Source organism: Clytia hemisphaerica, unplaced genomic scaffold (assembly GCF_902728285.1).
Source record: "Clytia hemisphaerica strain Z4C2 unplaced genomic scaffold, Clytia hemisphaerica genome assembly, whole genome shotgun sequence".
Classification (NCBI taxonomy): domain Eukaryota; kingdom Metazoa; phylum Cnidaria; class Hydrozoa; order Leptothecata; family Clytiidae; genus Clytia; species Clytia hemisphaerica.
Window position 1 is genome coordinate 1,453,676 of NW_027104060.1, and position 16,662 is coordinate 1,470,337.

At 36.9% G+C, this 16,662-nt stretch overlaps 1 protein-coding gene across 1 annotated transcript; it reads left to right on the forward strand.

Annotated features, from left to right (window-relative positions):
* The first annotated feature begins 285 nt into the window (after positions 1 to 285).
* On the forward strand, positions 286 to 15,987 carry LOC136812451 (AT-rich interactive domain-containing protein 1B-like). The gene is made up of 11 exons (XM_067068947.1): positions 286 to 1,148; positions 8,130 to 8,426; positions 8,588 to 8,681; positions 8,987 to 9,394; positions 10,141 to 10,200; positions 10,304 to 10,506; positions 11,055 to 11,105; positions 11,309 to 11,390; positions 11,614 to 11,708; positions 11,965 to 13,213; positions 13,438 to 15,987. The coding sequence occupies exons 1-11, from the start codon at positions 645 to 647 to the stop codon at positions 15,573 to 15,575; spliced, it is 5,181 nt and encodes a 1,726-aa protein (XP_066925048.1). The 5' UTR covers positions 286 to 644; the 3' UTR covers positions 15,576 to 15,987.
* Positions 15,988 to 16,662: the final 675 nt, after the last annotated feature.

The following is a 16,662-nucleotide window of genomic DNA, read 5'->3' on the forward strand; positions in this document are numbered from 1 at the left end:
GATTGGCACTTCTATAAACAAAGTTTGAAAATTTCAGGGGGTTTGTAGTCTGAAAAATGATCTATAGAAACGAATTTTGATCCCGACTCAGAGAGTATTGTCAAAAAGATTCCATAAGGAAATTATCGAAAGTGTAATTTATGATTCTTTAGTATTTTTCAAAAAGGTACCAAAAAATGATTTTCAAAATCTTTAATTACTAAACACCCTGAAAATGTCAACCCCGCCATTTTGAACGCTGAGTCGTGAACAACCTGGAGGTCTGGGGTGAGCCAATTTAGTTTTGCATTATAGCTTCAAGAGAAAGGGCTTCCATTTTGTGAGTTTTTGCCGAGAATTTTTGAAAGTATGACTTGGAAATATTGAAATTAATCGTTATTACATTCTATTTTACAGTTAAAAATAATTGAAACTTATAGAAGAAAGATCGAGCTACTGGTTTATGTAATTTTTTTCTTCAAATATGTGCGTTTTCTTCGACATTGATGGGCACAATTTCGTCCATGTTTAGTGATAGTTGAACCTAAACTTAAAAGTTCACAAAGAAATACATTTTACAAAGTATTCAAAATTTAGAAGATAGTATTTGTTTTATGGTATGTATTTATTCCAAGATATTCTAGTTCAATACTAGCAAGTATGATATGAATAATCAAAACATTATGCAACAATATTTTGACCCACAACAACAGGCAACTATGAACGGTGGATTCCCTGGAACTCAAGGATTTCAAGCAAATCAACAGAACATAAGTAGTTCAATAAATGGACCGACACCAACTTCTAATGCTTACATGTCAAGTGCTGCCGGCTATCAGCAAAACGGCGCTGCTAAATTCAACAATAACACAACTTCTAATGAAAGTGGTGAAAGCTTTGATAGTAACAATACAGCACAGAATCCTCCCAACAGTCAAGCCCAGATGTTTCCTCCAAACTACATGGATCCTAGAATGGGTGGGTTTGATCCCAGAAATAGACCAAACCTTGATCCAATGTCTTCTGGAATGGATGCATTTGGTCCAAATACAAATTTTCCAAATAAAATGAGAATGAATGACAATATGGCTGCTTTTTTCAACAATCCTGCTGCAATGGCTGCACTTCAAAGGCAAAGGATGGGAATGTATGGTCAAGGAAGAGAAAATGTAAGAATTTAGATACAGACCAAATTTTTAGTGCTTTTAACAAATAGCAATGATCTGTTGAATACCAAACAGTGTAGACCTAAAGCTCTAAAACAGCATCTAATAACATGAAAACCAGAATATGATTCTTCAATGGGAATCAAAACTATAAAGTGCACTTACAAACATCAATTTGTCAGATCTAACAAAATTAATAACTGCACTGTCATCATTGACAATAAAACAAATGATTTTCTGTCAAGAGCCTTGTAAACATTCCAACAACTTCCATCGAAATGATCTATCACAGCTCAGTCTACCATTTTTAGCGCGGTCCGAGAATTGAGCCGAGAACGCTCCGCGAACTCCTGCGCGGGTGAAAACTTCAATCTGTCAATCATTTTCTCAAGCGAAGAGTACGCGAAGCGATTCTAGCTTTACGATAGTGCCGCGGGACATCAATGGATAGTATTCAATCATCATTATCCCTTTATTTTCATTCCTAGAACTTTTGCAAAAAAAAGGAAAAATAGAAAAGTTGTATTTTTTACTGCTCTATTCACATACTGAATTTGAAAGATCTTCTATGTGGCGTTTTTTTGCAAACTTCAAAAAACTGATTTTTGTTCCGCCTTTGCGGGACTTTGGCTTAAGTGCTTGAGTGCAGCATAGGGTACAAAGTCCAAACATGCGTTTCCCGTAATTTTTGTATGAAGAGTTAGGTCTATACTGCCAAACCATTTTGTAAGGGGTGAAGTCATTTGTCATATATCTTTCAGGCTAGCAGTTAGTAACACTAGGAAATCTAGCTTTCAGAAAAAACAACATCAGTCATCTACAGGATGTATTTACACAAAAAGGATAAGAGTTTTCTGAATCAAGTTCGCAAGACAATTAATTAAAACTTTGAAACAAAATAAAACGTGCAGCAGCCAAAATCAACCAACCAAAATTTGTCATTCAATTCCTGAGACAGAGCTTCGATTTTTAAGGCCTTGTTTATACCCTAAAGTAAAAATAATTCCGCACATGTAAATGGGTCATTGTTTGAGGTCCGGCAAAATTTCCGGGAAACAGCCTATCCGGTGGTGCACGGATTTAGGTGGGTTCTGCCTCCCCCGTAGATCTTTTTCTTGGGAAGTTGATCTTCAAATTAGTTCTCAAGGTTGGCTTGGCTCAAATTTTTTCATCTATGGCTCAAATTTTAGGCAATTTCTCAAAGTTTTTGAAAATGTTAATTTCATTAAAAAGCGCCGGGTTATTTTTTCATGAATCCCTTTAGAAGTTTTGCGGCGCATTTTTTTGCTTGAGAGTCAAGTAAACGATATAGCGCTTTCGTAGCATTAATCTTTGATACGCATTTTGGCGGGACGCTAGTGTGACTAACTGGCTAGCTCTAACCAGCATCTAATATCATGAAAATCAGAATATGATTCTTCAATGGAAATCAAAACTATATAGTGCACTTACAAACATCAATATGTTAGATCTAACAAAAATAATAACAGCAATGTCATCAATCAGTTACATCAATATGCCTTCTTACCTGTCTTTAAAAATATAAATAAAAGTAATCACGAAAAAGGACGCGAAAAAAAAAGACATAAGTGTGAGAACAGAGTAATCAAACTCGTTAGAAAAAGTACCATTAGAAGTCATAAAAAATCAACCTGAATAAATGCAATCAAAATCCCAGAGAACTTCATAATTCCCCAAACAACATTACATTACTATGTCAAACTCCCATTACATAAATTTTACAATTACGTCAGAGTAGACTACGCTCGCCACCGAAGAGGTTTATTTGGAAAGGGTAATTACATTTTATTGTTCGCTTCTTTTTTAAAGATTGGCCGGGTTGGAAAAGTATGAATTTCTTCGTACATATTTTACCTACCCCAAATATTTAGGAGGCTGAGTTTTAAACAAATGGTCAAGTTGAAACGAACGATAAATGTATCAAGGTCTGTTTTATTTACCCCCTGGTGACTTAACAAAAGAGACTTAACTCGATGTTACAATCCAATTATTGAAAATTTGTCTCGGCCTTTTTATAATGAGCGAGACATACGTTCTCTGATTACGCAATTTTCATATTGACATTTTCGAGGCATTTTGATGTAACTGTCATTGACAATAAAACAAAGGATTTTCTGCCAAAAACCTTGTAAATTCCAACAACTTCCATCAAAATGATCTGTCATAGTTAAGTCTACCATTTTAGGATTGAGGGATTGGGATTGAGCCGAGAAGGCTCGCAGAACACCTGGGTGAAAAACTTTGATCTGTCAATCATTTATTCAAGCAAAGAGTACGTGAAGCGATTTTAGCTTTACGATAGTGCCGCGGATCATCAGTGGATAGTATTCAATTATCATTATCCATTTTAATTTTTGTATGAAGAGTTAGGTCTATACTGTCTTTTGTAGGATGCAACCTTAGGTTGAATGCAATAGACCTTTTTTTAAAGAAGCCATGTTGAATAATTATGTACTCCAGCATAAAAACAATGATACAGCCATGCATAGTTACTGTATCATGCATATTTTAAAATTATGCATGGCTGTATCATAATTATTCAACATGGCTGCCTCTTTAAAAAAAGGTTAAAAACTCCACTGACTCTAGCAGTGCTGCAAATAACGGCCGGTGACCGGTAAATACCGGTCATTTTGTAGTTTCTACCGGTCATTCTGAAGCTCAGTTTTTCATTTTGTCCGGTTAAAATTTTAGATTAGAGGCTTCTTAATAGCGCTTCTAATTAACAGAGGAGCAGTTTTTAAATCAAAATAGGTGTTTAGCCAATCTAAAGGTTATTACAGACTACAAATTTTCTAAGATGGTTCCACCAGACCCCCGCTCGTTACACTCGAAATATTGCTGGCCAACTGAAATTTCCCTATTTGCAGCACTGTCTAGCATCAAAATAATAATAAGAAAATATTTAGTACTGTATAGACAAATTTACAGTAACTTCAATTCCATTATAGCAACTAGATCTGGTCTGCCAAGTAGTTAGTTTGAGTTTTTAAAGCAGCTTACTCAGAAGGTTTCATTTATAAACATTAAAAGACCACATGGATCAAATTAACGTACCACCATTCGTTTTTGAAAATGTAAGAAGCAAAAGTTCAAAAATACTGCAAAATTACAATGCAACATTTTGGGGATTTGGCCCTTTTGTATGAAGTAGTTTCCCTTTTTCTTTCAGGTGGTCTTTGCCAAGCTTCCCTCAGAATATGGGAATTCCCCAGGGTTTCCTCTTTTTTGATACATGTAGTTTCTTACTAAGACAGGGGTGCTTTGTATGTTTAGCTTTCCCTATAACTGGAGGCAAAAAAGTCATCTTCTCTGAAAAATGATTAGTTGAATCTTGAAGCAAGTAGTTTGAATCTTGAAGCAAATACAAATGTTACTTTGCGATGCTATTTCAAATCATAAATTCAATACTCCTTTAGGTGAATGTTTATTTTCGTGATAAGTGGCAGATAATGTCCGGCCAGAATGATTGGAGAAATTAAAACCAGCCTTTTTCAGCTCACTTTATTCCCAAAACGTGTGACTTTCAAATCGTTAATTCAATTCCTGGACCAGATAGTTGCCATGGCAGAATTAGACAAGGTTTGTGGCCAATATACAAAGTTACTGTACTGAAGTTGGTCTATGTAATGTCGACATCCATCGTCCAAGTCCAACATCCTTCTATAGATATAGGAATAATGGGAAGGTTGGATCTACTGATTAAAAGAACATTTTTTCCTTTCTAACAGCTAAACAAAGAAAATGCAGTCTCAATCAGCGATTCCAGCCTTTGTATTTTGCTTTGTAGACATTAGACCAACTTACAGTAATAATTATGCTTTTGTGTGTTATTGTTGTGATGCTGGAGTTTTTTATCATTCAACATGATACCGGGGTCCTACAAATTGGTCTATTCTTCCACAGTAACTAACAGCAATTTTAAGACGAAAAAAGTGCCTGTATAGTGAGATTCAAAGATCATACAGATGCACATAGACCCACCTGCTGTGAATGAAATATACACAACATAAGTAATAGGCTGTTTATTTTGGTTTTACTAGCGAATAATTTCAGATTTTGGAAGAAATTTTCATAGTTTAGAGTAAAAACAGGGTGTTGACCAGTGGCCAGACCTTTAATAGGCCTAAGAAGGCCTTCAACCTTACATTGACCTTTAGCCCTAACCAAAAAAATGGGTTGGATCTTTGTTTTAAGTTATCACTTTCAGAGGGACAGTCAATGAAAAATTTTCCTTAAATTAGTTTAGTTTCAAACTAACGAAAGGCCTTACTTAGTCTTATTGCATCAAAAAAACTAGACAGAATCTTGTGATGATCAATGATGGATTTCAAATTGAATTCTCAAATCTTGTTAAATTAAGAATTCCCTTAAAATCTTGATAAAAATATCCGAATAGCATAAGTTTGTCTTCAGGTTGTTACTGTTTGGAACTTTGTTTTATCTCCAAAATTGTATCACATTGTCAACACTGAATCATTGCACTTTTGAATCTAATTGAGTATTGAAAAACCTATTACACTTTTACACTGAAAACCTAAAAAAGGTAAAAACAGGAAATAATTGATTTTGGCAGAGCCCTGTTTGTGGCCGGGTAGCTCAGTTTGCAGACAATTGGCCTTACAATTCAACTAAGCAAACAAGTAGCTTAGATTGGGAAATCTGATTTAGGCGCTAAGTTATTGGGAGTAGATGTGGCACTCAATCTTAGCATTCAATTTCCCAGGTGGTGATAGGAAATTGCCTGGGAGGGGAAGGGGTGGGAAACTTGGCCTTTGGAAATTTTACCTTCCAAATATTGCCCCCTCCCTGCACTAATTTTGACCAACATTGAGATTATGCATACAAAATATAAAAAAAATACTTTTTTGAGAAACTTATTCTTTGATCGATCCTGGACATAAATATGTTGACAAAAGTGTTATCATCCCTGTTTCATACTGAGTACAAGTTTGATCTCCTATATTTTATTACAATTTATTTTTATGCTCAAATGTCAGTCTTGTTATGCCTATAACAATTGTTTAAGTTTAAGGATTACTCTGAAACTGTGAAATAGAATATATAGGTTAAGGCATTAAAATATTATTTATATCAAAGTTAAATTCAAAAATGATGCTGCATAATGTATAAAGTTTTGCTAGGCCATCGGAAGACTTGGATGACAATTTGAAATTTCTTAAGATGGATTTTTATGTTAGAATTCTATTGTTTTCTTGCTAAAGGTAAAAAAACTTGTAACTTGAATCTTGACTTTGGAAAAGAGTTTGGCTAAAAGATTTTGGTTTTGCTCAGAACCATGGGAGGAATATACAGGCAAAAGAGCTCACCATCTGATGTCCCTCTAAGGCTTCTTCTTTTTCAAGCTTTTTTATTTCTGACTATTGAGTTTCAAAATGTTTCTTTAATACTCCAACATACTTTAGGCGTACAAAAAGAAAATTTTGCAAATTTTAGCCTTTTTCGCAAAAGTTTATGTTCATCTCCCCCCCCCCTCTTCAGAAAGGGGGGGACGAATTATGATGTAATCTTACCAGCCTCCCCAAATTCGTCTTTGCAAAGCATTTTTTTTCAGGGGAAATTGATTAAAAGGACATTCACATATTGGTAGGGAGGGCAGGCCATATTTAGAAAGGCAGGGAAGCGTCCGTGGCCAAGAAGGGCACTTATTCTTGTTTTTCTGTAAAAAGGCTGTTTTACCAAAATTCTAGTAATTTCAGGAGGGGCAGCATCCGATGACCAGATGCTAAAAGGGCATGAAAAATGGCCTTGAGGGTGTAGAGACCCCTCTACACACCATGGTAAATTTTATTTCAGATGGTCAGATACAGTTCATAACTTCCAAATAGACTACCTCACACTTGAATTATTCAAGTCAGAACAATTCCTTTCAGACAATTCGTTGGGAAATTTGAAATTGATATTTTGAGGTAGAGTTTTAGATGCAACTTTTCAATTTTTCTTTGTCGAAAGGCTTATTTTGAGTGCTGGTACTGTCAGGTACTGAAATCTCATTCATTATGGCATGCTGAAAACTCAGCCTGCTACCCCCAAGCTCTATGTTGATGGCAGAATGAGATGTCTAGTGCTTACACCAACAACTTTTCCTCCAGTGTGGTTGGTTAATATTCAAGTCTCTCTGGTTAAAAGGTTATTGATGGCCTTATAACAGTCCTTTTAGGAGATTTTACTAACATTTTACTCCACCGTTTACTATTCTATTATTTACCTCAGAGTTAAATTATGCTGCAACCATATAAATGGACAGAGCTCGTCGTTGTAATAACTAGAAGAGCTGTACTTTTCCAAATGAATAAAAACCAAAAGAAGAAAGAAAAAAAGATTCTATCCTTGTTGTTCACATTCTAAATCCTGTTGATTTGAATAAAAGAAATTAATTAATTACCCTTTCATTACGTTTTTAATTGCTTCATTCGCAATTTTTGATGACTTTTGTCATTTTTCAAAAGTGAATTTTGACTTCAAAAGCTTACTAAAGAACTAAAGAACTACTGGACTAAATTTAAAAAGTTATAACCCAAAGTATAAGTTTGTTTTTCCTCTTTACAATGGAAAAATAATTTTGTAAAAATTCAAATTATTTTGAGCACAGTTACCCTCGAAATACCTTTTTCTTGGTCACCTGGTATTATTCTGCATTAGAATTTCACCAATAAACAATTTCCTTCTTAGGTTTGACTGTCAATCCCATCTTCCCATTTCCATCCCTTCATTCTTTGTTATCCCCCCTCCCTAAGATAGGCAAGAAAAATCACAGGAAACGATCAGTCTACAGAATTAACCCATTGAGTATTGTTGTAGCACTCTATAGCACATACTTTTTTGCTTAGAATTTCATGCTCTATCCGAAGTTAAAAATTTTTTTTAATTTGACTTTTGATTGGCCTAATTCGAATACCCTCTCTCAAAAAAATTAAAGACCTAATTAATTTTTTTCTTCAGGATTTCATGTCTCCGAATAATCCTTATGGGAACTTCAATCCCCAAGCAGCAAACTTCATGCAGCAGCAACGATTTGCAGCTTTTCAAAGACAAATGCAGATGGGTGGTCGAAATATGCAGCAATTTCCACCAACATCGAATGCTGGCAACCAACCAAACCCCAAAGATAATGGAGAAGGTCCAAATTCATCTACACCAACCCCACAACAACAAAAACCAGCTACTCCTCAGCCAAACGACTCTTCACCAGCTCCAAGAGAAAAGAAGTCAAAGAAAGGAAGGTCCAACACACCTAAGGTAACAAGACTTCTACCAAATATGTGTTAGTTGTGTAATATTAGAATAATTTGGATAAAAATGAAGCTAAATAAATAAATGGAATAAAACTGGCCTAGATTTGGGTTGAGAATTTTCTTTTTCTGAAAACAGATGTAATAGTGTTTGAATTTTGTTTTTAGACCAACAAATTAGCAAATGATAATGCAAATGCATTTCCAGCTAACAACCTCCCAACGGCTGATGGCAATAACCCTCAATCGACTCAAGACCAAAGTAAATACTTCATACTGTTCATAATTATTTTGTTTTAATTTTATTGGGAAGAAAATGATTCATTTTACAATTAAATGCAATCCAACCAAATTACTTGTACAATTTTGCTCATGCCAAAAATCGCTCCCTAGCCAATGGGGAACCCTACGGAATGAAAAAAAACAACAAATTGAATCAACAATAAAATCAACTACTGCCATGAATTTGACTGGTTAAAATCCCCTTTTTCTTTTAAAAGTTCAATTCACTCTTTGTTTTATGTCACGGTAGGATTGAGCTGTTCAACTCTTTTCTTACAACCATAGATAATGCTGCAATGATTGCTGCAGAGGCTGTACGTGTTGCTGCCGCTGCATCTTCTCGAAAACCTGGAATGGCTCCTCAGCCAATGGGTGGACCCTACGGAATGCCAGGGTATCCAATGAATCCAGTCTCTGGTATGCCTCCACATATGCAGCAAGCACCTTACATGGGTCAGAATCAACAACCTCCTGACTTTGGTGCAATGTCACCCAGTAAAGATATGTTAATGGCAATGAACCAAGGTCGTGGAACTCCTCGCAACAATGTCCCACCGCCTCCCTACTCACCTTCACCATTCAGTAATGATAGCAATCACAGTGCTTCTGGATCAGTCAAAGGATCTTCGTCGAATCTGGCAAATCTGCCCAAAGGCACACCTGTCAAAGCTGAAACCAATCCCAGTACTGATGGTAAACTACATTTCTTTATCTTGTTAATGACTGCGACTTGTTAAAAATTGCTAATTTCCACTCTTCTTTTTTATGAAAGAGTAGTTTGAGAGCTGTTTAGAGAACTGTGTTTTTATGTGAAACATCAAATTTGGAGACAGTGTTTGTCTAGACGGATATCAAACATTTCTCATTAGCTGTTTTTAGCTTTGTTGAATATTTAGTTTGTGTATTGCTATTATTAAAGATCAGAAGCATGTGAATTCTTGAATCTCATTAAACGGTTTTATATATCCTGCTCAGATTTTTTTACTAGTATATTACCATGACAACGTTATAAAAAAAATTGATTGTTTTTTGAAAATAACAATAAGGGTTTTTTTACATGTTCTATTTTTAGAAGTAAAATTTTTCAAAGAGGAAATGTGTCCTATTATGGATTATGACGCTTCAATGTTTTTATTGAGCTTCTGACTGTTTTAAAAATAACTTTTTCCCACGGAAAATCCTCTTTTAGTTGAGTCGCGTGATTAATTAATAATAGACATAGTATTTACACCTACATGTTTTTGCATTTGATAGTAAATCCAAATCAAATGAATAGGGATGTCTAAAAAAAACTTGAATTGTGATTTGAGATAACCACAATCTGTTTCTTTTCCCTCCCTCTTTGCTTCTTCTTCGTTTTACTTTCCCTTTTTGGACAAACAACTAGTCCACCTTTAGTGTTTCTTCTATTTCAAATGTTTATTTTTTATTCCATTCAGATCAACAAGCTTCAACGGAAAACAGTTCGACTACTGATAAGACCATCAAAATTGAAAATGGTAAGCAGTATTTCATTTTGATGCTTTTCTAAAAACAAATCAATTAGCTGCCTGTATTTTACCGACTGGACGAATATCGAAGTAATTGTATATTTAATTTTAGACGACCCTTCAAATGGCATCAACCTAAATAGCCAGCAACAACAGCCATCACCTTTCATCAACCACAATACAGTATTATCATCTCCACACACACCAGCTTCAAATGTACCAAACAATGCCTCTCCTGCACCATCTCCTTTTCAAGACGACAACAACTACATCGACAATCTCAGCCCTTCGTGGCCTAACACTCCACTCTCTCCTGTAAGTTGTATATCTCTTCCTACTCCTATTGAATTATTGTAAAATGTATGATAAATGTACATGGTGTCAAGCCCCGTAGAAACCTGAAGGCCACCTAGGTGGGGTTAGGTGCTTGAATTTCGCAATTCCTTGGGGTTATCTTGTTCATTTGGGGTACCAAGCTGTACCTAGCTGTACTTTCCAAATTAAAAATATTTCAAATTGTTGACTTTTTACCCCAGCATCTAGTTCCCCAATTTTAATTGTCTTTTATTTCGTTTCCCATTACGTCATCTTTTGGTATCCTTTAAATGTGATTGTTTTGATTTACAGTTACCACCATTATAGCATGAATTGTAGTGAAATTGATCGGCTGAATGGGGTACCTAAATCATGCCATTTCTCAAGGAGACCTAAAACGTTGGGCACCTTACTTCAATAAAGAGACACCTAAAAAGTTGGTTGAAACCATGCGCACTCGTACTTAGTCCTTCATACATCACGAGAATCAAAACCCTGTCAAAACTGAACTTACAGACCTGTATTATTGCTGTGTTCTTTTTTCATAGAATGCTCAAAAGAAGTTGAAAGCCAAGACTGCTCCTAAGCAGTTTGACCAGGTATTGTGTCCTCTAATATCTCTTATATATGATAAAATTTGCCCATCAAAATAAGTCTATCAAACCCTTATCCCAATTTTCCGCTTTACATTCTGTATAGTTTATGGCGATGATATTCTCTAGAAAAGCCTATTGTTTCGTATTTGTCATTGAAGTTTTTTAAGCTTGAATTTCTCAATTTTTCATGTCTATTACTTTTGCAGTTGTCGAAAGTTTACGACGTTATTCAGGACGAAGAAAAACGAAACTTCTTCGACAAATATTTGGCATTCATGAGTGTCAATGGTACGTTTGTTTTATAGTAGAGTTGAAAACGTTGGTAACGATAGAATATCAAACTATCTTTTGTTAAAAAAATTTGTTATTAGTTGTATTGCTTGATTCACTTCATTCGGCTACGTTTTCTCGAAGTAAATTTCGAATGGTACGCACTGATTTTAGATAAGGTTCATTTTTTGTTAGTTGGATAATGCAGTAAGTATATATTGTCGTCTTTGCTTTTCAACAGGTACACCAGTAACGAAACTTCCGGTAATCGGCAATAAAGCCCTTGACTTGTACAGCCTTTTTCGATCCGTCTGTGAACGTGGTGGTATTCAACAGGTAAATATGAAAGTTCTGTCTTTTCTGTATTTTAAGCGCTTCATCTTTCACATTCGATTTAAAAAAATGCACGAGGTAATTTGATCCTCTGGGCTATCAAAAGCCAGTGGATAAATTTTGCAAAGAGTTGAAAAAACTTGTTGGGGTACTTTGTTGAGGAAATCTTTTTTTATTCCCGTTTGCGATTATTTTCGGAAGGATTTCATCTTATTTTTGATGGTTTGCCGTATTTTCAAATTTCTTTTTGCTTACTCAGGTAATGGAAAAACGAATCTTCAAAGAAATTTTGACGTGTTTGACTCTACCAGCTGAAGACGCCACCGTAGCTTACATGCTAAAGGCGCAGTACATGACTTATCTCCATGCTTACGAGCTGAAGGCTAAAGAATCGTTACTCAAACAATGGGGTCAAAAAAAGACGCTCGAAAACTCAGTACCTTCCACAGCAAACTCTGCTGTACCTACTATCGCTCTCAACGATTCCTTCCAACCGGACGTGAAACCAGTTCTTTCGAGTGGTGCGATGACAAACCAGAACGCGACTTCGACGACCGCGAGTTCCAGCACACAACCATGGATGAACAATTCCACAGCAGCTGTTTCCACTGTAACCAGTGTCTCGACTCCGCAGAACACGGTCACACCGAACCAATTCAATCCCAACATGCCTTACGGGTCAATGCCAAACACATCCATGGGAAATTTCAACCAACAGGGTATGAACGCGTATGGGAATCAAGGTCAAGACATACCTCCCGGCTATCCAGGTTACGGAGGTTTTCAAAACCCCATGTTTCAAAGGCCGCCAGGAATGCAAAATTTCGGTAACATGCGACCTGGTATGAACGATCAAATGGGCGCTGGCTGGCCTCGTGGATTTCAACCTCGTCAAGGTCCACCGGAGCTTTATCCTGAAGGACTGCAGCGGATGCCATGGAATCAAAACGCACAAAGACACCCAAGGTCGGCTTTTGCATCACCGAATAACTTCCAGAATCAGAAAGGTAAAAATAAGATGCCACCCATATCACGCGACCCGTTGGAGCAAATGAAGATGCAGCAGTTCAAGCTTCAACAACAACAAGCCCAACAACAGCAACAACAACAAGAATTGAAGCAGTCTCAACCAACACCAAAATTGACCAAGAAACAACAAAAACAAGCTGCCAAACTCCAACAGCAACAACAAGCCCAACAAGCTGCTCAACAAAAACAGCAACAACAAGCGCAACAAAACCAAGTGCGGCAACCCACACCACCATTTAATCCACAAACACCTCAACAACAGATGAATAAACGTTTCAACAGCCCTGACGCCAAAGCAGCCATGTACCGTGCTCGAATGCAGATGCCACAGCAGCAGCAACAACAACCCCAACAAGATATGAGATTTCAAATGACTCCACTTCATAACCTAAAGCGTGAATTCGCTTTTCCTCCAGATAGTGTCGAAGCGACCAAGCCTGTCCTACGGAAAAGAAAGAAGCTGACATCAAAAGACCTAGGTATGCCATTATTCATTGATTAATTCTAGGTTGATCGTAGGGCAAGTCCAACTTTTTTTTTATAAAGAAGAAAAAAATCTAGTCAGTTGCATTGCATTGTTAATGTTAATGTATATGTTCTTAAATGTCGAAAAATGTGTTCGACTTGCATAGTTAAACTTTACTTGAAGAAATACACCAGGGTCTGCTTTCGATTTTCGACGAATCAACTCTTCTCTTTTCAGGTCCTGTCGAAGCATGGAGAATCATGATGTCATTGAAATCGGGATTGGTTTCGGAATGCACTTGGGCCATCGATACTCTGAATATTCTTTTAGCTGATAATAACACTATAACGTACTTTCATTTAAAACAATTACCTGGTTTATTAGACACTTTGATGGACCATTACCGACGCTCCATGGGTAACTTATTCGACGATTTTTCTTTTACTGAGATACCTATATCAGCTACTACGGATACGAACGACGAAGGTCTTACGATCAATAATAAGTTGACTGATCTGTGGGTAGGCGTTTGCAAAAACGCCCAAAGTAGTTACACGTCGAATATCGCTTCGAACGCCGTCGTCGGTGGAATGAAAGAGACTTTAAATTCTGGACGAGAATTTTGGCAGGAAGGAGGTGGAGATTATACGCAGCATATTCAAACAGCTTTCCCTAACAGGGACTTTACCATTCAAGCTTTTCCGAAAGGTATCCCTGTTGTAACGAAAACTGAAGAAGCTAAGAAACGTAAGCTAGACGAACAAAGAGTACGGACCAACGTCACTTTAGAACAGTCAAATGATAAAATCGCAAAAGAAAATAACCGTGCTGTGAAATCTCTAACGCTTAACCGCCTTATCAAATCTCCTACGCCCGAGAACCGTGTCACGTCTCCGACGCTCGATAACCGTGTTAAATCTCCTACACCCGAGAACCGTGTCAAATCTCCGACAATCGATAACCGGGTCAAATCACCGACACCCGAGAACCGTATTAAATCTCCGTCACCTGATCGACTTGTCAAATCTCCAACATCGATAACCCTAGCAAAAGACAGCAAGGCATGTATAAAAACAGAACCTGAGAAAGATTTAATTCTTAAGTCGCCTTCACCGACCACAACAGACATTGAAACGAAGCTGGATAAAGTGGAGAAGGAAGGTTCCGAACCACCCGTGGGTTGTATGCAAATCATCGACGACCTCATGCACGAATGTGAGCACGAGTCGAAAGAGGAAAAAGCACCTATCATTACCAAAATTTTACAAGATCTCGAGTTTATTATACCTTGTGACGAACAATATTTGAAAGATTCGAAAGATTTCATTGAGTACTTGAACCGTCGACTACAACGCGAGAATCGAGGCAACGTTGAAAGTGAACATTGCGTTATTAAGCAGAGTACTGCATTCGTCGGTATCCCTGACAACAAACATTCATTGTTACAGCGCTGTGTTGCCATGTCAAATGTATTTCGTAGTCTCTCTTTTATCCAAGGTAACGATTCGGTGCTAGCAAATCATTCTGGTCTACTCTCCATTTGTGCATTCATTTTACTTTATAAACACGAACACGCAGTTACTGACCATTCGCAATTCAAACTGGGTTTTGAAGAAAGAACTGTACCCAATAACGCATTGAGTGATGATGTCAGTGACACGTGGTGGCAATCTTTATATTCAATTCGTGAGAACACGCTCGTTTTACTCGCCAATATCGGTGGACATTTAAACTTGAAGCAAATTCGTGATGATATTCGCGAACCGCTAGTTAATGGTTTACTTCACTGGGTTGTTTGCGGCTCTTCCCAAGCACTTGATCCACTTCCAACTGCGCCCGGATCTCATGCTCTATCAGCTCAACGTCTTTGTATAGAAGCCCTGGCCAAAATGACAATCAATCATCAAAACGTTAAAGACATTATGCGTTACCCTAACGATAGCGTTATTCAAGAGATGGGTGACGTTTTAGTTCGCCACATGGCTAACAAAAAAGTTATTCCTAACCGTGAGTTTGCCATCATCTTAGTAGACAATTTAGCCAATTCCGAACGATTTTCAAAGGTGCTGGCCACTCGGAAATCCGCCATTAGAAATATTTGTACCTTTTTATACGACGCTGAGAAGAATACTTCGAACTATCTATCATCCGGCGGTCGCGTACAGCCTGGTCTGAACGCGGAGGAGATTTGCGGCACGAGTATCAGTTTATTACGTCGTGCCGTGAACATCCTTTTATCTATCGCCAAAATACCATGCAACCGACGTACACTTACTCCATACACAGAAGAACTTCTTACACTTTCTACCTCGCAAATGATCGATACCAGTGTCTTGGCATTGTTAGCTGCTGTCTTGTTTGAACTGGGTGCTTGACCATCGAAACATCATATTACCTTTGACCAATAATTATATTTACTAGCATATTTTATTGAGAAGTTATTTTTCTTTTTTTGATTTTTTTAATTCACGATTACCATCCGTTTCCCCTGGAATAAGTCTTCTTTCAAGCCTGTGTAGATTTAAGATCGATACACCGAATAGACACAGAAATTTTTGTATAGGATATTGTCTTGTAAATCTAAATACTTTAGCTTATAGTATTTTTGTTTCCCCTTGTGGCTTCGAAAATTAAGGAAGGGATTTTTTCAGTTTTATTTTTATGGAACAAAAAGGGTTTATTTCACAGGAAATAGGATTTCATCGGATTTTGTATAAGTTTTTATATGTATGAAATTGTTTAGTCAATTTAGCTGTTGCCAAATATTAAAAGAAAGATTTACTTGGACCTCTATTTTCAAAAAAAAAGTTTCTCGAATTCCCAATCTCAAACTCTCCTCGAATGTGATAGTAAAATGTGGTCAGGGTTGCAGGTAAAAAAGTTCTTGCTAAAATTAAGATAACTTTCTCGCCAAAATGGAATGGATGCTTTTTGTAATTTGTAATTCACAAAAAATGCCTTGTATTTAGGAAAAAATAACCCATCTTCCCTTCTCGTTGAGTTTTCAGCCGAAGGTAAGAGGTGAATATGATACCTTAACCATGCAATCAAGAGTGATGTCTTTTAAGATTTGTGCCGCATTTCCGATGTCAAAAGTGTCAATAGTATTAATCAGTATTGCCCGCGAGCACGGCTTAGCTAAGCGCACCTCTCTTATTCATTATCTAAGAATTGAAGCATGTAAAGATTACCGCGCAGGCTGATAGCGGACGAAGGTTTTTTGAAGATATTTTCAGTTATAATCCAAGGTAGAACAAACTAAACATAGAAAGAGGGTATTTTTTAGTGCTCTATACGATGATCGATATTTTTTTTAAATTCTATGTTTAGATTTTTCTACCCAGCCCCGTTGCTATGTCCGCGCGCCCTGTTGCTAAGACCTTTGCTTGAAATCGAAAGCGAAACCAAGATTATTTAGCGCACACTGCCGTTTGCGTAATATCGATAAAGTGAAATGAGGTC

Bases quoted from the DNA above. Each gene is read 5' to 3' on its own strand.
- LOC136812451 (XM_067068947.1), top strand. From the start codon at position 645: ATGAATAATCAAAACATTATGCAACAATATTTTGACCCACAACAACAG. The intron at 8,427-8,587 runs GTAACAAGACTT...TTTTGTTTTTAG, and splicing joins GAAGGTCCAACACACCTAAG to ACCAACAAATTAGCAAATGA. The intron at 13,214-13,437 runs GTATGCCATTAT...TTCTCTTTTCAG, and splicing joins GCTGACATCAAAAGACCTAG to GTCCTGTCGAAGCATGGAGA.